The sequence below is a fragment of the Bos javanicus genome, chromosome 23 (assembly GCF_032452875.1).
Source record: "Bos javanicus breed banteng chromosome 23, ARS-OSU_banteng_1.0, whole genome shotgun sequence".
Taxonomy (NCBI): domain Eukaryota; kingdom Metazoa; phylum Chordata; class Mammalia; order Artiodactyla; family Bovidae; genus Bos; species Bos javanicus.
Window position 1 is genome coordinate 50,429,547 of NC_083890.1, and position 19,684 is coordinate 50,449,230.

Below are 19,684 nucleotides of genomic sequence, written 5' to 3' on the forward strand. Positions count from 1 at the left end.
GCCCAGAGCTCAGCCTGGAATCCTGAGCGCCTCGCGCCTCCCAACCAGAGGAAGTTCGCCTTTCATGAATATCCAGGGTCTGACGGGGATTTTAGGCAGAAACCTGTTTCCTGTCCAGACATGGACGATACCTAAGGAAGGCAGGGTGCTTTCCTACAGGAGGGGGACCTGGTGTGCGCACATCAGTGGTATGTTCCCATCCGGACCCCGGTGGAAGGCGAGCACCTTGTGTGAATCTAATTAAGGATCTGCAGACCAACCTGGCCCCGGGGAGTGTGGCTACAGCAGCGAGGTCTCCAAGCAGAACGGGGGAAAGAGCGTCATTGTCCACGGCTGAGGACATGTCCAGATTAACCCAGGTAAGAAGCTCAGCTGCTGCTTATTTTCTTACCCAGACTAACACGAGGAGACAAAAGGAAGCAAACAAAAGATGCTCAGCTCCGGCTTTCCTAGAGAAGCCATTCTCCATCGTGGACCAAAAGCAGACGGAGGATCAAGCAGGCAAACAGCAAGGGCCTCCTGTGCAGCACAGAGGACTGCACTCGGTGGCTTGCAATGACCTCTCAGCAGAACGGAAAAGAATCTCAGAAAAGAATGCATATGTGTGCATGTGTATGTGTGATGTGTGTATAACTGAATCACATTGATGTACACGTATGCTCCCCTGCCCATGGGATCCTCCAGGCAAGAATACTGGAGTGGGTTGCCTTGCCCTCCTCCAGGGGACCTTCCCGATCCAGGGATGGAACCCAAATCTCTTACGTCTTCTGCAGGTTCTTTGCCACAGTGCCATCTGGGGAAGCCCTTTAAAACTAATACAACATTGCAAATTACCTACACTTCAATAAAAATAAAGAAATAAAATAACAAAAGCAGACATACTAAATAATCTTAAACCACCACGCCTGACAGCACAGCCCCCAAGAAAGACAGAAGTTGCCAAGAACTACTCCCAGAAATTGGGCAAAAATGCAAATAATGAAATCTATTATAGGTAGTCCTGGCCAGGCTCCAACTGAGCCAGGCTCACCATAGTTGGTCTATTCCATGAACTGGCTGGACAATGACACTGCCAAATGGTCAGAAACAGAGAAAGCCATGGTAAAAACTGGGCTTCCCATGTGGCTTTGAGGGTAAAGCATCTGCCCACAATGCGGGAGACCTGGGTTTGATCCCCAGGTCAGGAAGATCCCCTGGAGGAGGAAATGGCAGCCCACTCCAGTACTCTTGCCTGGAACATTCCACGGATGGAGGAGCCTGGTAGGCTGCAGTCCATGGGATCGAAAAGAGCTGGACACAACTCAGCAACTTCACTTCAACTTCAGGTGGTGAAAGCTAGGAGTGTTTGTGAGTTTTTGTTTGTTTTTTTTTCCCCTATTTTTTGGTGGCACTGCGCAGCATGGGGGATCTTTGTTCCCCGAACAGGTGTAGAACCGTGCCTCCTGCATTGAAAGTGCAGCGTTTTAACCACTGGACTGCTAGGGGGAGTCCCTGAGTGCCAGCTTTTTATCAAACTTCAAAACCCTTGGCCAGGACTATAAGAAAATCATGATGGTATCATGGTCCCCAGCACAGGAGACACAAAATTCCACTTCTGAATTTTCAACTTGCAAATTTAAAAAATACAACTTCAAAAGTAAACAGAAAGATGCACTTTAAATACAAATACTTTTTGAATAGGTATAGAAGTAACCAGAATCCCTGGGATTGGGTGTGAGTCTCATAATTTCATGGGTGCTTTTGGAGAGAGAAAGGAATTGGTGAAGGGGGAGGGTAGAATATTCTGGAAGCCAGAAGTTTCTCTCTTCCAAGCAGATGTGACTGGGTTACTCTAAATCCTCTTTCACATAAATAGGGAAGAACAAACCATGTTTTAAGCCATTCAAAGGCCAAGGAAGGGATCTATTAAAATTGATTTTTTCCAGTTCACATAAATTGACCTATATGTTCTTTTTATATTTTTATCGAAGTATAGTTGATTTATAATGTGCTAATTTCTGCTGTACAGTGACTCAGTTATACATATACACACATTCTTTTTCATGTTCTTTTCCATTATGGTTTTTCACAGGATGTTGAATATAGTCCCCTCCACTTTACAGGAGGACTTTGTTTCCCCGTCTATATATGACAGCTCACATCTGCTAACCCCAAACTCCAGTTCATTCCTCCCTTACTCCCCTCTCCCTTGGCAACCACAAGCCTGTTCTTTATTTGACCCATATATTCTTTTTAACGTTTTATTTAGTATCCGGGTATAGCTGATTAACAAATAATATTGTGATAGTTTCAGGTGGACAGCAAAGGGACTCAGCCCTACACACACACGTTATCTGTTCTCCCCCAAAGCTCAGCCCCATCCAGGCTGCCGCATCACATGCAGCAGAGCTCCTCGGGCCGTGCAGTAGGCCCTTATTGGTTCCCACTGTATCTTTAAGGCAGTGTCTGTTTCTGGCTGTGTTGGGTTTGGCTTCGGCACACAGGCCTCTCTTTTGTTGCGGCCCGCAGGCTCAGTAGTGCTGGCGCATGAGCTTCGTGCCCTGTGGCATACAGGATCTTAGTTCCCCGACCAGGGGTTGAGCCCACATCCCCTGCACAGCAAGGTAGATTCTTAACCCCTGGACCCCTCCCGGGGTCCAGCCCCGGTAGGATCCAGGGATTCCCTCAGGAGGACGGCATCGGCGATTAAACGATTAAAGGGATAGCGTCAGTGGAGAGAATCAGAGGCCTAATTATAATTGGTTTACTTGGGAAATCAATGTACCCCCACGCTCCAATTACTTTGGCCTGAAGAAAGAGTAGAGACAAAAGGAAAGAAAAGGAGACGAGAAAGAACGACACGGGGAGACCAAGCCTGTTGAGCAAGGCCAGTAGCTTTATTTTCAAAGGGAGCTTATATACCCTAAGTTGCGCATAGAGGATAATAGGGGGTGCGAAATCATGAAAAGTCAGCACTCTTTGATCCTTATTGAGACCAGGCTTTCTTTTCTGCCAACTTATCGTATACAAATGGTTTAGGTAATTTACATCATCTTCTGGCCAGAAGGCCTGTTAACATTTTATGCCTCTGATAAAGGTTTGTCAACCATAAGACTTATTTTCTCTAAGAGTAATTATTTTAAAGTTTGGTGCCATCCTCTGAAGGTGTTAGATAAAGTTGCATTCCTATAGGGCAGAGGTGCAGTGGTTTACAACAAAGGAAAGAATTTATTACCTTAAGGGTCTAAAGTTGTTAACACCAAGGCCACTACTTATTTTTTCTACATACCAACTTTTTAATTAATACACTTCCAAGGATACAATACAGAGGATGTGGAAACTTGGCAGCAAGCATTGGCTCAACAATGAAATCTTCTACTAGTTCTATTCTGACAATTTCTGACTCTCCGAGAGGCTCTATACTATTTGAATATCTTAAGCTTCCTGTGCCTCTCAGGGTTGGGAGACTGTAAACAATCATATTTGTAGCTGTAGGAGTCCAGGTAAACCTGTCAGGCAAGTTAGAGAGCCATCTAACCTCAAGTTAGAGAGGGGTTTGGATTGAAACACTCCTATTATGCCCAGGAGGCTAATTAGCTAGAGCTCTAAGTTGATTTCCTTCAGAGAAAAGGTGTCGGGGATAACCCCACCCCCGTGACTGTCAGAGGAGTTGGTGAAAGTCATGAAGCAGTAAAACAGACAGACTCTGGTTTTGGGGTAGACGCTCAGCCAGGCCCAGAGGGGCACCCCTCGAGTTCCGGCTCGCCTTGCCCACCAGAACTCTCCCACATGACCTTGTCATGGGTGGGGACTCCCATGCTGGCTCCCGGCAGACCCCGAGTGAAGTCTGTCCCTTTTAAATATAGTGGTGTGTGCATGTCGATCTCTGACTCCCTAACTATCCCTTCCCCCATCCATCCCCCCACCACACTGCCCCCGACCCCGCAACCATTAGCTGGCTCTCAAAGTCTGCGAGTTGATCCATATATTCTTACTCTTTGCTCTAAATAACAACTGTTGGAATCTTTCCAGCAAATTTACTGACCTTGGCTGAAATCAGGAGGCCACGATGATTACCTTTTATTTTTAAATAAACTCTTGGAGGAATAAATGTTTTCTGCCACAGGTACATCTTCTTCAAGGAGCCAGATTCCATCCCTTTGTTCTGATGATGGTGCGGTGGCAAGAACACTGTTGGGGGCGGGGGGTGTGAACAGTCTTCACGGGGCAGGCGGGGTGCCAAGCCCAGCTGTGACTTTCAGTATAGTAGCTGCGTGACCTTCACTGTGGCCAAACCGCTCTCAGCCTGCGGTGCTGATGTTGAGGACACAAACCCCTCCCCTGTGAGCCTTGTTCTGAACCCCTCTTACTTACAATTCTGCTCTGTGGTGACTGGTACATTTACCTCTCAAAACCGAACCTGGGGTTGAGTATTATCTTCTCCCAAGAAAGGATCAGGAAGACTTCCGCTTGGCCTGCCCCTGCTCCTCCGGTCACTGTGATGCCCTGAGTTGCCCTGAAGGGCTGGCAGCCCCCGGCGGGGGGCAGGTGTTATCAGCGTGATTGCTCCCACAGCAGAGCTGCTGCAGGACTGGGCGCTGGTCTTTTGGGTAGGCTGGTCTCCCATTCTTGACTTCCAGGTAACCGGCAATTCCTTTCTTTGTCGTTGTTCCCACAGAGGACTGCCGTGTCTCCCGAGCTCCTCCCGCTCCCCCTCTTCCATGGTGGGTGTGACAAGCTCAGCTGGCTTCCCGAGGGCAAGGTGTTCAGTAATGTCCAGAGAGAGAGGATCATCTCCAGGTTCCTGAAGGAGAGCGTGCTGAAGAGAGTGTTCCGCTCCAAGCAGCTGAGGTGGGAAGGCCCCAGCTCCCAGGAGGAGGGTCCACGCCACAGCTCTCCTGCCAGCAGAGTGTAAGTGCTGTGCTAAGTTGCTGAGTGTGTCCGACTGTTTGCGACTCCATGGACTGTAGCCTGCCAGACTCCTCCGTCCATGGGTTTCTCCAGGCAAGAATACTGGCGTGGGCTGCCATTTCCTCCTCCAGGGGATCTTCCCGACCCAGGGACTGAACCCGTATCTCTTAGGTCTCCTGCACTGGCAGGCAGGTTCTTCAGTGCCAGTGCCACCCAGAGAGTAAGTTCTGATCCCCAACCCCAAAGCAAAATCCAAAGTGAGTGGGGGATATAAAGCTAAGGAAACGCAGCTACGGAGAACAGGCATCTGGAGGATAGGGAGACATATAAAGCAACTCAGGTAGCAGAAATCAAATCTTGCAGAAAAATCGAAATAAAGGGGGAAATATGATTGAGAACTGGATCAACAGAGGCAGGTGTGCAACATACTGATGTCCGTGCTTATCTTACGTTTGGAAAGATATTCGTGCACGTGTCTATCACACACCTTCCAGGAACAGATTTTAAACAAGATTTCTTACAACAAAACTGGGGCCTCCCAAATAAGGAAGGAAAGTGTTACAGCTTAATTTTTAAAACAAAAACACAACTTCTAACTAAAAGTAACTCCATGAATATTTCTTAGAGCAGAATTATACAAATACAAGGAAGTTAGGCTATTTAAGGTAAATCTCACAGAAATGGAGTCCTAAATTGGAGGTAAATATAACTGGCCCTGACTGAAAGACAAACCAGAAGCTGGAAAATGGGGAGGTAGGTGGGGGGTGGGTAGGGGAAAACGAGTTACCTGGATACACTAAAGGCAAGCTGCCCATAATTGAGTTGGAGTCTTTCCCACTGTTATAGAGTCTTAGTGGAGAGCAAAAATGCATGTTATTGGGACTTCTCTGGTGGTCCAATGGTTAGGGCGCCAGGCCTCCGCTCCCAGGGGTATGGGTTCAGTCCCTGGTCAGGGACCTAAAATCCCGCATGCCACGCACTGCGGCCAAAGAAATGCATATTAGGAATTAGAAAAGATGGTCCTGACTTTCTGAAAGCAAGTCCATAGTTACACTGCACAAGATCCTTCAGCGGAACATGCCCCGCCCCGAGCTTGGCAATACCTGGGAGAATCAAGGGAGCAGGAAGGGAGTGTGTGGAGCCACGGAGGGTGTCAGCAGAGGGAGGCGGATGCAGAGAACTGTTCCCTTCAGGAGAACGAGAAGTTAAGCCCTGTTGTTCCTGACCTTGTCCATAAGCCTGGACAACGAGAAGGAATGTATGTCAGAGCGCTCGCCAAAATAGTTGTCAAGGGTCCGTGTCACCTTCCCACAGCAAGAGAACCCGAGGTGGGGAGAAGGCCCCTGGCCCACAGGGTGTGTGGCCTGAGGAGCTCCCCTTCTGCCCACCCAGACTAGCTCCGTCCCGACTGACGGAAGAGCTTGTCCAGTGCCAAGTTGCAGAGGCAACCTGGCCCTGCTTCATGGGTTAATAGGAGGAATGGGTTGGAAGTAAGGCTACCGGCAGAACCGAATCCCGCAGAGGCCTGGGGCTGGTTGAGAAGGCTGGCCCAGGACCTGAGCTGCTCTGGAAAACAGCCACGTCCAACCCGCACCTTGACTCTCAGGGCTGGACTGGGGGCAGACCAGCCTGCAGCCAGGCTCTGCTTGGGCTCCCCGGCTGCTGCCCGGCATCCTCCACATCCACGGCTTGGCCCTTCCGCCCCTCAGGAGGCCTGGCCCCTCGCTTTCCCAGAACACCCTACGGGGGCTGTGCGGTCACTGCCGTGTTGAACATGTGATGCTAAAAACCTTATCAATTTGGAGAAAGGGAGGCAGGGTTTTGATGCTGATGCAAAGCCTTCAAAAAGTCTCCAGAGACAGGAAGAATCATCAAACAGAGAGAACAGGAGAGTTTTTAAGAATATGTTCCATCAAGGAAAAGAGAGGATCTTAGAGGATGTGCTTATTCCTGGGTGCCATAGCCCAGAAGGACCTGAGGGGATTAGGAACCAGGTCAAGTTCTGAAGCTAAAGGAAAAGCAGAAACAGAAAGCAAGGATGGGGGCTGCATAAGCTACACACGTGACATGCACTCACATGTGAAACACACACGCGTGTCCACATACACACACCATTTCTGTCTTCCAGCCGGAGAACAGAAAACCCTTCCCACTTAGACACATTGGTCAGTGTTAGCTAGGAATATGTGGACGCCCACATGTACCCAAGTCACTATTTTTCAAGAAATTATAAGTTGGGAAATGTAATATTTAAGGCCAGGTTAGTCATTTATAAAACAAGAATCTCTAGAAGTATCGCCCTCGCTGGGCTGTTGAGTATTACGCTGGTTAATCTCTATGAAATGTTTGGCAGGATGCCCGAACACAGTAACCACACCATACAGAAAAACGTCATTTTGGGGGTAATTTAACCCAAACACGTACGGACTGTCTGTTATGCCAGGCACTCTGCCAGTCAGAGAAAGGCCAGGTCTCATCTTCAAGGTGTTTAAAAGGTAGCGAGTGAGAAATTTAAATGAGTAACTCTGATGCAACAGGTGAGCAACGAATTGAAAGCAAATCCTACTACAAACCCAAATCGGGGTCTCGAAGGAGGGAGCGGGCTGGCGGGGCGGGGCAGAGTCGCGGGCGGGGTGGGACGCAGGGTCGGGGTCCTGGGTTGGGGGCGCGGTCACGCTGCGGATCTGCGGTCAGGGGGCGGGGCCGGGCTGAAGGTCAAGGATGGAGCCTGGACCAGCTGCAGGGTCCGGCGGGAGGCCGGGGCGGGGCCGGGGTCAAGGGTCAGGGGGCGCGGTCCGGCGCGAAGGTGAGGTCGGAGCGGGGCCGGGGTCAGGGTCAAGGTCAGGGGCGGGGCCGCGGTCAAGGTCGGGGCGGAGGTCGGCGGGCAACGGGGCGCTGCGCTCTGTCCTCCCTGCAGGCCCGCCGAGCCGGAGGCCGGGCGCGCGGAGCGGCTGGGGCGCCCGGGCGGCAGCGCGCGCGGAGACGCGGCCGGGGACGAGCCGGGGACCAGCGGCGCCGAGCGGTAAGAGGCGGCTGGGCCAGCCGGACGCCCCCTCTTCTCTCCCCTCCCGCCCCCGTTAGGAGGCCGGGCCCCCCCGTCCCGGCGCGCCTCCCCCGGTCCGCCCCGTCGCCCCCGCCTGGCGGCTCCCCGGGCGCCGAGCGTCCCCGAGCGGCGTCCCTCCCGGAGCCGCCCGGCGAGCGCCCTGCTCTCCGCGGTAGCTGCCGTCTGTCTGCGTTTTTGCAGCGGGTCCGAACTCGCGCCTTAATCTGCCTCGGCAAAGTCGTGACGCTTGCTGCGCCCGCAGGCTCTGCCTCGAGCGGCGGTGGCCCGGGACCAGGGTCGTTTGGGGTGGCAAACAGGCCTTTCGGCGGATCTGAGGCCCTTGGCGGGGTGGGGCGCGGGGGATCTGCCCTGCCGGTGCGGAAGGTGGATCCTGCTTTCCAACGGGGCCCCTGGCTTAAATGCTGAAAAGCAGACTGCACGACCCTGTGTCTTAATTCCAGACGATTCACCAGATGTCTAGTTTGTGTTTTAACCTTCCGATCTGATAGTGGCTCCCTTCTCGCTTCAGACCTTCGCGCCCGTCTTCTGTCACTTAGGTCTTCCCGTTTTCTCTTTTCTGTGGACCCCCTCCCTTTGGCTGGCTGGCCTGGGTTCCCAGTTAACCCCCTCTTGTGAGCCGGCCTGCCCTCAGGCCAGTTTCTCCTCTTCTAAAGCGTTTTCTTAACCTCTGGACGCTCTCTCTGCCTCAACCGCGGGCCTCACCCTCCGTGTGCTGTCCCACACCTGTGCAGGATTCCCAGGAAACCGAGGAGCAAGATGGGCAGAAAAACCGGTGAGAGCCGTGGCCCCGGCCCGGCCGCGGCCGTCCCCTGGGAGGTAGGTGCAGCGGACCCGGCGGGGGCGCAGCATCCCCTCCCCACCCACCCGCTGCGGTCAGCGCCTCTGCAAGGTGCCCCCGCGGGCCCTGCTGGTCTCTGGGAGCAGTTTGCACTCCGCCTCTCGGTGCATTTGCAAGACCAGACGGAAAAAGTTCTCTTTAAAAAGTTTTTAAATTTTATATTGGAGTTTAGGTGGTCGGCAAGGTTGTCTTAGTTTGAGGTGCACAGCTCAGGGAGGTTCTGCTGCTGCTGCTAAGTCGCTTCAGTCGTGTCCGACTCTGTGCGACCCCATAGACGGCAGCCCACCAGGCTCCCCGTCCCTGGGATTCTCCAGGCAAGAACACTGGAGTGGGTTGCCATTTCCTCCTCCAGTGCATGAAAGTGAAAAGTCAAAGTGAAGTAGCTCAGTCGTGTCCGACTCTTCGGGATTCCATGGACTGCAGCCTACCAGGCTCCTCGGTCCATGGGATTTTCCAGGCAAGAGTACTGGAGTGGGGTGCCATTGCCTTCTCCTAGGGAGGTTCAGTCATACAGATATCCACGCTTTTTTCAACTTCTTTTCCCGTTTATCTTATTACAGAGTACTGAGTAGACTGTCCTGAACATTTTTATGTCCTTTAACAAAGGACAAATTAACCAGCTTCTCTGCAAATCTCCAAACATTTCTGATTGCAATGGGATTTCATGAAACATGATTCATCGACCCTTGATTCATCGACCGTGCTCACCTGTTTAATATCCTTACACGTTTTCTGTGAAAAACATTGGCAAGGCAGGTGGATATCAAGTAGGAGGGCCCAGTTCCCCCCTGTAGGGAGTTTACAATGTGGCAGATGTCGTGGGCGATGGCCCACGTGGCGTGGGCGATGGCCTTCCTTACCTGGTGACTTCGCTTCCTCTTACGCTGTGATCTTGGCGGGTGACTTCGCTTCCTCATGCTGTGATCTCAGTGGGTGGCTTCGCTTCCTCTCATGTTGTGATCTCGGCGGCGCAGTTTTCATCCGATGCCCTTTATCTTGTTACTGTAGGGCTGTTCCTCTCACGGGTTGTTTTGCACCTTAGGGAACCAGGATTACAGAGCAGAGAGAAGCCTGAGAATCTGTCAGGAGGCTCTAAAAATACAAGTGTCTGGCCTCATCCTGCTTAATCAGCATCTGTGTTTTTCAACTTTTTTGTTTTTTTTTAATTGCATGTATCTACAGTTCCCCGCCCCCGGCCGTGCTGGGTCTTCCTTGCCGGACGCGGGCTTGCTCTGGCTGCGGGGCTTGCTCTGGTTTCGGTGTGCGGGCGTCTCACTGTGGTGGCTTCTCTGCTTGCGGAGCCCGGGGCCTAGCTGTGGGAATTGCAGCTTGTGGGCTCTACGGCTCGGGCTCAGCTGCGAAGCTCTGGCTTAGTTGCTCCGCAGCCTGTGGAACCTTCCCCAGCTGAGGACCAAACTGGTGCCCCCTGCCTTGGCAGGCAGATTCTTAACCACTAGACCACCAGGGAAGCCCTCAACTGTTACTTTTAAAGAGCACCCCTGGAGATTCTCATGAGGAGACTAGATCCAAAGCACGTTCTCTCAAAGAACAAAGAATTTTATTAACTTTTTTTTGTAAACAAAAGCCTCTAGGAAAAGATAAACCAAGGCCCACATTCCAAAGGCCAGCTCTCCTTCCTGCCAGGAGGTAACTTCCTTGTGGATCAGTTAAATTCTCATCCTGTATTTAATCCTGTATTTAAGCTGGTGTGTCCCTCTTTCTCCTTAGTGCAGTGATGATGACCTAATACTACCTAACATTTCATTGGTGTGAATGTTGTTTAAAGTTTAGTTTATAAAGGGTTTTCTCATTTGAGGTAACAAAGCTGCTGAGTTCATCCCTCAAATATTACTTTTAAAATTTTTATTTATTTACTTGGTTTGGCTGTCCTCGGTCTCTGCCGCTGCCTGCAGGCTTTGTCTAGCTGGGGCGAGTGGCGCTGCTCTCCTCGTAGGGCTGTGGCCCCCTGTCGCAGAGCCGGGCTCTGGACGCGCAGCTGCAGTGGTTCCAGTTTACAGGCTCCGGAGCACAGGTTCAGCAATTGAGCTGCGTGGGCTTAGCTGCTCCATGTGGGATCGTCCAGTATCAGGGATTGAACCCATGTCTCCTGCATTAGCGGGCAGATTCTTCACCACTGAGCCATCAGGGAAGCCCTCAAATATCAGTTTTTTTTAAAGTAAACTGTCCACCTCTTCACTTTCTCTTTTCTAGGATGAATTACTGCAACCCTCCCCTGCACACAGCCATGCTTTCCCCGCAGCGCTCAGCAGTGTCTGGAACGTGGGTCCTCAGGAGATATTGTACCTTTCCTTATTCGTGTCTTGCCTTAAAAAAAAAAAAAAATTTCCTGCATGTTTTTCAACATCTGGAGTCTGGAATGAGATGTGGGCTAGTCAGTGTTGAGTATGTGAGGGTCAGAGAATTTTGTTCTGTTGATGGAAAGACTTTCATAGACTCTCAGATCCGGTACTCAGATACATAAAATCTAGTGGATGAGCCCTCGTGTGCCCAGGACACACTGAACTGGACACTTTATCATATTTTTAAAATCAGTTTCGAAATGAAGCCATCAATTCTTGTAAAAGCCTTTCCATTTCCTGAGGTCTTATCCAGCTGATAACAGTTTAAGGTGAACGTTTCCTGCTCCTCAGAAATGCTGAGTGTCCGTATGGGGTGGAGATGGGGGGTCATAGAACTTGGTGCCTTTTGTCATATTTTACCCAAAGGACCTATAAAATCATGTACTTGGGCTTGTAACATTTTCTTACATTAAGTTTATCCTGAAACAAATATTGTTTTAGAACTTGTCTCACTGGAATTTGGATGCAGAAGTGCCTGCTCCTGAAAATAAAAGCCCCCCACCTGGGAGGGACAGCGCCACAGGTGGTAAGAGACCCCTGATGTGTCCGCTTATATTTATAAATGTACAGAAACTTACACCCCGATCTGTAACAGGAACAACCACTCATGTTAAAGGGGGCTTGTTTTGAGTATCACCAGTTTTATGTAACTATTAATTGTCATTTTTTTTCTGTACACATTCTTTCAGGCAAAATTAACAAGGTAAGGATAAATATTTGGTTTTAAATAATTCACAGCACATTAACATGACACTGTATGTTCCTTAAAGAAAGTTTCTTTCCTCTAAGTTAAACTTTAAATTTTATTTCTATGGAGTTCTTCAAATAAGTCAAGTCAGTGCTTTTGCTTACTGTTTTACAAAGCTCCAAATAGGTCATTAAGTGAATACCTTATTATATTGCTTTTTTCAATATAACAATATTATACATGGAAATTAACATTGTAATAAATATAATATGTTCTGCTGCTGCTGCTGCTAAGTCACTTCAGTCATGTCCGACTCTGTGTGACCCCAGAGATGGCAGCCCACCAGGCTGCCCCGTCCCTGGGATTCTCCAGGCAAGAACACTGGAGTGGGTTGCCATTTCCTTCTCTAATGCATGAAAGTGGAAAGTGAAAGTGAAGTCATTCAGTCGTGTCTGACTCTTAGCGACCCCATGGACTGCAGCCCACCAGGCTCCTCCATCCATGGGATTTTCCAGGCAAGAGTACTGGAGTGGGGTGCCTGCCAAAAGGGAGGTGGTCTCGCTCTTGAGATGCATTAAGTCAGTTGAAACGGTTGTATTTTGAAGTCGTGAAAGAGTTAGTCTTTCATTTGCTTTTATTGATCAAAATGTAAAACAGTTAACTGTTAATAAAATAAAGTGAAAGTGAAGTTGCTCAGTCTTGTCCGACTTTTGCGACCCCATGGACTGTAGCCTACCAGGCTCCTCTGTCCATGGGATTTTCCAGGCAATAGTACTGGAGTGGATTGCCATTTCCTTCTCCAGGGGATCTTCCCATCCCAGGGATCGAACCTGGGCCTCCCACATTGTAGACAGATGCTTTACCGTCTGAGTCACCAGGCAGGTCCAAAGATACAGGTCTTCTCAGCTGGTTCCACTGGGGGTCGGACCCAGGACCTTCTGCATGTAAAGCGGATGTGCTAATCACTACACTGTAGATCCATGAGCTGTTAATGAAGACAATTTTAATGACAGTCAAGTCTTACTAGTTAACATTGTTTAGTTGATTTTTATAAATTGATTATACTATTCCTACTGAGGTCAGTACAGACCAAAATGTATATGAGGGCGAACTGTCAGATTCTAGCATATATTGCTTGGTTAGAACAAGAACTGTACATTCTTAGAACGAGAGTCGGGAGTAGAGATGCTGGGTGTTTAAATGTCTTCTGCCCCTTTATAGAACCACCTGGAAATTCCAGCAGAGCAGCTGCTGCTGGAGCTCACTTTCTCAGAGTTCGTGCCCCAGAGAACACAGGTGGGGTTCTATCCATCACACTCTGAAAATATTTTATTATTTTTAAAAAGGCATGCCATTACTAAAACGTCCGTGGTTTTTCTCTTCTTAGAATAGTAAACAAGGGCTCTTCCAGCTGTGGAGTTACCCTCCGAGCGAAGCAAGCACCACAGAGCTCAGGTGAGCGAGTGTGACTGTCAACCCCTAACTCGGTGAGATAAAGATAGCTACAGATGAATTAGCTCCTCAGTTGAAGTAGGAGGCCAAAAAACAACCAGAAGCAAAAAGGACTGTGTGCAAATCCTGGGGAAGCCCTGAGAAAGGGAGTGGCCGAGCGTGTGGGGAAGCCGTGAGGAGGCCTCGCCGCGGAGGGGCTGGACGTCTCGTCCAAAGGAAAAGGAGCCCCGACGGGAAAGGAGTAATTCACGTGCCAGCGACGGTTTTCATCCCTGTGTTCGCTCTGAAGCCGCACGACAGTCCCGTTGGGAGGTCTGCTGGCATCGTGTCTGTTGCACAGGTGAGGACAGGGGGCAGGAGACCAGCAGTGGAAGGCTGAGCCGGATGTGAGAGCTCGGCTCGCGCTCGCAGACCCCGTTCCTCGCTTCAGACCCTCTCTGGGGTCCGCATTCTTCCTTTTTGGTTCTTCGGTGTGCGTGAGACCCAGCTGGAAGGCGTCTCCACGTCGCAGGTCAAAGTGCCGGGGACGCTTCCGTGGACTCAGCGCCGCCGTTGGTCACTGTCCGTCCTGCGTCGTCTGCGGAGGTTGCTGAGCTGGGCTGCTCTCTGCTCCCCGTGCTGACCGTCGGGCGTTTCCCCAGCAGCCGCCGTGCCCTCCGCGGAGGTTCTCTGTGCGCTCGGGGAGCGGCCCTCCTCGTGCTGAAGCTGAGGGCAGATCGGAGGCGTGAAGGCGGTTGTAGGGATTCGTGTCCGGGCGGATGGTGCTGATGGGGGGTGGGGGAAGGCTGCTTTTACGGGCAGGAGCTCGCAGGATGAGGTCAGGTGAAGCAAGAGGACGCGGATGGAGTCAGGAGAGGGCAGTGGCTGGGGCCACGGGCGCGGACCCTCCGCCCCGGCTTAACCCCAGCTCCTCTGCTTCCGGGATGTGTGACCTCAGCCTGCCTGGCCCTGGGATCCCTGATCCGTCCAAGGGAGAAAATGGAACCGCCGATCTCGTGGGCTGTTGGGAGGACTACAGAGTTGATGGGTGTTCACGGCGGGTGCTGGCGAGGCCTGGTGATGGTGCAGAGTTGGAAGCTTGGGGGCAGGGAAACATTATGCTAATGAGATGTTTCTCCTCAGTGTCAACAAAGAGAGTAAAAGCCATGACAGCTTACGTGTTTGGTTTGCAGAGTGCGTTGGTGTTAATTGTCTCACCTCTCAGACCACCTCCAGGGTGGATAATTTCCACTTTGTTCGCTGGTGGCAAACGGGTCCAGCCACAGTCTTCCATATTGAGATTCCATGCTCTCTCTCTTTTTTTTTTTGCTACATGGATTATGCTATCAGGTATAGATTTAAGGTGATTTTCCTGTGATTTTTCAGAGGCAAGTCATTAAACCTAATGCTTAGCTAAATGAATAGATTTTTACCATTTTCTGTATTTTTGTAAACCCCTCAAGACTACCTTGTTGACTTTAGTGTAAGTTGGCTTTAAAAGAAGCAAGAAGATACTGGAACTGTATATATGTCAATTAATGCATCAAATCTTTCCATGGCAGTATTTCTAGTAAGTGTATAAAACATACTAACTGTGAATTCAGTATTCTATGGCCTGGCTTTTTTGCAGTTTTCATTTGAATATAATACCTAGAAGTATTACCCCTAAAATGAAAGTGTACCATCAGATGGAAATTGCTATCGACTGTATCTGGGATAATTTTTGTTTATAGCTAGACATTGTTTTGCTTCCTTTTTTGGTTAGACTAATTTTTAAAAACCACAGTGGCCCAAGTAGAAGCCTTTCTTAAGTAACCTGACTACACTCTTTGAGTTTCCTTTTGTCTAATTCTGGGTCAATAAACGTTTCAGTGTAATTTCAGTTTGAGGTGGAGAGCCTCCTTCTCAGACGTTATAGTTACACATGTGGTGTATTCATAGGCGAGTGGCTATGATCAGCCACACGTAGCCTCGTGGTCATTCGGAGTCAGTCAGCCATTTCTAGGTAGAATGGTCTAGTCACCTATGCATGTACAAAGGACTGCCCAGTTATTATTTTAATCTATACTTTTAAAAACATAGATAGTTGTATATAGTTAGAGCGTATTTGAAAATTAACATGTTCTGTTACAGATAGATATACATGCCATTGGGGGCTAAACATTAGTCTTTGATAAAGCTTTCTTATTATTTTAATAGCATTTTAATTCTAGGCAACCAACCATTCATTATATAAATCATTTTTTAAGGGATTTCAAAATATCTCCACTGGAAACTGGCTGTAATGTGACCAATAATCCCATGAGGCTCTTCGGTGTGAACCCACTGACAGGTGCGTCAGTGGACAAGCGAGTTGGCTCCCACCCTGCACTGCAGGCACCACCAAGTCTCTGCCATCCATATGCTGATGGAGACTCTTTCAAGGACAGGAGTGAGCCTCATATTAATTTATGCTCAACTCTAGAAAACAACAGTGGAGAACTTTTAACTGCTCCAAACTGGAATCTGAAGTATGGAAATAGCAGTGTGGAGGAAAATTTAACAGATGAAAGCGATTTATCAGAAAATGAAAAAGCAAACGATACTTTACTCAGCTATTTTAAAAAGATGGACCTGCACTTAAAGCCAGAAACAGTAGAAAATGTTGAAGAACCTTTCACAGAGGAACTGAATGAAGTATTTCCATATCCTGATTTTCTTCCCCCTCCTTTCAGTACTTTGGACTTGCACAAATTAGCCCTCTCAAAATCTGACAGTTGGAAAATGACAGTGGAGACGCCAGACAGCTCGCTGGAGCCACTGATGGCTCGTTTGCTGGACATGGAGAGACTTCAGCACCTGACCATTCAGAGAGAAAGGCCCAGACTCCAGACCTCCTTCTGTGCCCCAGTCGCCACCGAACGACCCCGTTCCTCCAAAGCTGTCTCCAAAATGAGACAGCCCAAACCTCCTGACCCTGTGGGGCTTCAAATGGCTTGTGTAGAGAAAAGTCATGAGAAAATTAAAAACAGCTCTGGTTCTTACAAGCCTGAACACGGTGCTCCCAAGTGGAACTGGAACTGTGCTGGCAAATACAAGTGGAGTTCTAGACCAGCTCTGAAAACCCCAGCCACCCCAAAACAGGTCACTGTAGTTCACGATGACTTTAAGAATCCCAAAATCTCCATTTTAAACCCATGCCAAGAACTCACAATCAAGCCCACTCCTGTCCAGACGACTCAGCTGCTAGTTAAAACGATCTCAGCCAGATGTCCGCCACCAAAGTCTCCTACCCCAATTTCACCCATACCTCTGTCTCTTCCTGACAGTCACAGGGAAGAGACTCAGGCACCAAGGACCAGAAAGAAACTTTACCGAAAAGACGTGGTGCTGAGCAGACCGTTCTGTATTCAGAAGCTGAACTGTTGTTTATCACCTTCAGTGATAGCTAAGGACAAGCGCTCACCCACTGACCAAAAATAACGTGACTCTTCTTTCCTGCATCTCAGCATGAGCAAATCTATTCCAAGAAGCCCAGCTGAAATATGGTTCCTCATTCCGAGATACAGGTATTACAGGCACACACACACACTCACTCACTCATTCACTCTCTCATGTGCATGTACACACACGCACACACACGCACACACTTGCGCTCGTGTGTACACACACACACACGTACGTGCACAGACACGCTTATGTGCATGTACACACACACACACGCGCGCTCGCGCGCGCACAGAATCCCCGAGTGTGCTGTGGAGTGGGGCTTGTGAGAGCCCCAGCTGAGATGGCTACACAGTAAACCAAGGGCTTCCCTGCTGACGCACTTGAGTCTCTTACATGTTCTAAGGAATGTCTCTCAGAAAACCATTCTACTCAAGGTGGTTCTTTATGATTATTTTCCAGTGTAATTCCATCATCAATAAATGGTATAACAGACTTATCACTGGTACGAGTTATTTTTTTATTCTATCAGTCATAAAATAGTTTTTTGTTATAGTTGATTTAGTGCTGTTTCAGGTGTACAGCAGAATGATCTAGTTTTATACATATATATATACTTTCAGATTTTATTGTAGACTACTACAAAGTATTGAATGCAGCTCCCCTGTGCTATACAGTAGGTCCTTGTTGGTCATGTTTTACATATAGCAGTGTTATCTATTAATTCCAAACTCCACATACATCCCTCCGTCTTTCCCACTGGTAACCGTAAGTTTGTTTTCTATCTGTAGGTCTGTCTGTTTTGTGAAGTTCATGTGCATTTTTTTAGATTCCACCATATAAGGGACATCATATGCTATCTGTCCTTCTTGGTGATTTTTTTCTCCCTCACTGGTACCCTTTACCCTTCTCATCTCCACATATCTCCTCTGTCTGTCACTTTGACCTAATCTTTGGGCATTGGCTTTGCCTTTAAAAGCTAAGGAAGTTGCTATTTTATTAAATTAACATACAAGACCCTCTGGGTCCTTCCTTGAAGCCTCAGTAACTTACCCTTCCCCAGGCCCTTGGTCACAGGCGTGACAGCAAGGTCAGTTCTCTCTGAGGCCCAGCTACAGATACAGGCTTGAAACAACCCTCTTCCCTCAGACTGGATAGCTTTAGGATGTTCAAGGGGAACGGGGAAAGGTCACTCATCACAGAATAGCCCAAATGTCTCATTCATTGAATTGTCCCCAAGACTCCCTATTGCTGGAGTCTTAACCCTGGGTTAGTTGAAACTCAAACAGCTGAAACTTAACTCATCAACTGGCGAACAAGGCAAAAAACTGTAATTAGCCAGGTGGTGCGAGAGGTAAAGAACCTGCCTGCCAACGCAGGAGACTAAGAAACACGGGTTTGATCCATGTTTGATTCAAGGGTGGGGCAGATCCCTTGGAGAAGGAAATGGCAACGCACTCCAGTCAATACTCTCGCCTGGAGAGTTCCAAGGACACTGGAGCCTGGCGGGCTACGGTCCGCAGGGTCGCAGAGTCTGACCCGACTGAAGCGACTTTGCACACATGTGTAACCGACATCCTTTTCTGCGCTGGAGAATCAGGCAGAGACGACGGTCCTGGTTTCTCTTGGAGCCTTAGGAAACAGGGTCTTTGGGAGGGGCCCAGGGCTCCACTCTGAACACAGTATCCCAGGTGAGTTTGATGCAGGTGGCTCTTGGAACACGCCCGGAAAACGCTATACAGAGTGGGGAGCCTGAAGCAGCCAGCCTGGACCGGAGTCTGGGTGTTCCAAGGGGCAGTGGGCTTTGGTTTTAGTGGGTGGCTGGTGAATTTAACACTTCAAGCACCACCTGAGGAAAAACAGAAAAGCCTTCTTCCTACCCCCATCCCCCTCCCACAGAGGCAGTCTCTATTAAGTTTTTGCGTATCATCTCCCCAGTAAGGTGGCAAGTTGGAGTGGAGATTAAAGGGTGACTCCAGTCAATGCTGAAGAGGCAGTTGTCGCTTGTTTCCTCCATGGTATCACTAGGAAAAGAACACGATTCAAATCGTACTTAAGAGGCAGGGGCCAGGGTATGCTTAGTTTTTAGGTTAATTTCAAAGAAAGTTCTGGAACCTTACAGCAGCAATAAAAAAAAATAAATTGTTCAGGATCCCTTATAATAAGACACTTGAATCCCACACAATTAGGCTCATTAGCCAAATGGTTAACAGCCTCTCCACAGATTTTCACAGAAATGGGATTGTGCTTTAACTCAATCCTGACCCGTTTCCCCACCAGCGCGTCCTTGTTTCCTACAGTTCTGAGTCCTGAACCTACACACCAACCCGCTATCCATCCCACTTCTACCTTCACCTGTCGGCACCCCAGGCAGGCCCTCACCTTCAGAACTGAGAGGTCTCATTTTCATTCGTAAACCCTTCTGGGGGAGCGTGCGCCCCGTTCAATGCTGTGTCCTGGTCGTTGCCTGGCACGTCGCAGACACCCTTTAAGGTCTCTGGCTAAGTAAGACGTGGAGTTCAGCCTCCACACAGGCTCATGAGGTTCCCGCAGCAGCTGCGAGCACTGGCCCCACTGCCAGCCGTCTGCATGGGGACCCAGGCTCTGCTAACAGTTCTGACTCCTCAGGCAGGTTCCTTGACCTCTCTGTTCTTCCCTTACCTAATCTGCGGAGTGAGTAGGAAACCTTTTCTCTCATATAATCAAGAGCCTGCAAATCCAGGAAATGGATCAAGGAGAGCAGGAGGGAGACGGAGGGTAGAGAGGGTGCCCTGGGCTAAGTTCACGATAGACCATCCGCATTCCCGCTTCTCAGAGGCACAGGCACCGGGGGTGTGGTGTGCACTGACAACGTGAAGCCCGTCTTTCGGGAAGACAAGGAGAGGGAGTTGGGCGAGGGGGACAGGAACGTCTGCCGGGCTCTGTGACAAGCCCGTCTCTGAAGATCAGTGGGAGACAGGTTAGAAACGGCGGTCCTCACTTTACAT

General features: G+C 49.4%; 1 protein-coding gene across 1 annotated transcript; it reads left to right on the forward strand.

The window, feature by feature from the left end:
• Positions 1 to 24: 24 nt before the first annotated feature.
• Positions 25 to 17,196, forward strand: FAM217A (family with sequence similarity 217 member A). Its single transcript, XM_061398966.1, has 9 exons — positions 25 to 359; positions 4,658 to 4,890; positions 7,808 to 7,912; positions 8,686 to 8,770; positions 11,594 to 11,678; positions 11,842 to 11,855; positions 13,062 to 13,136; positions 13,228 to 13,295; positions 15,521 to 17,196. The coding sequence occupies exons 1-9, from the start codon at positions 342 to 344 to the stop codon at positions 16,731 to 16,733; spliced, it is 1,896 nt and encodes a 631-aa protein (XP_061254950.1). The 5' UTR covers positions 25 to 341; the 3' UTR covers positions 16,734 to 17,196.
• The last annotated feature ends 2,488 nt before the right edge of the window (positions 17,197 to 19,684 follow it).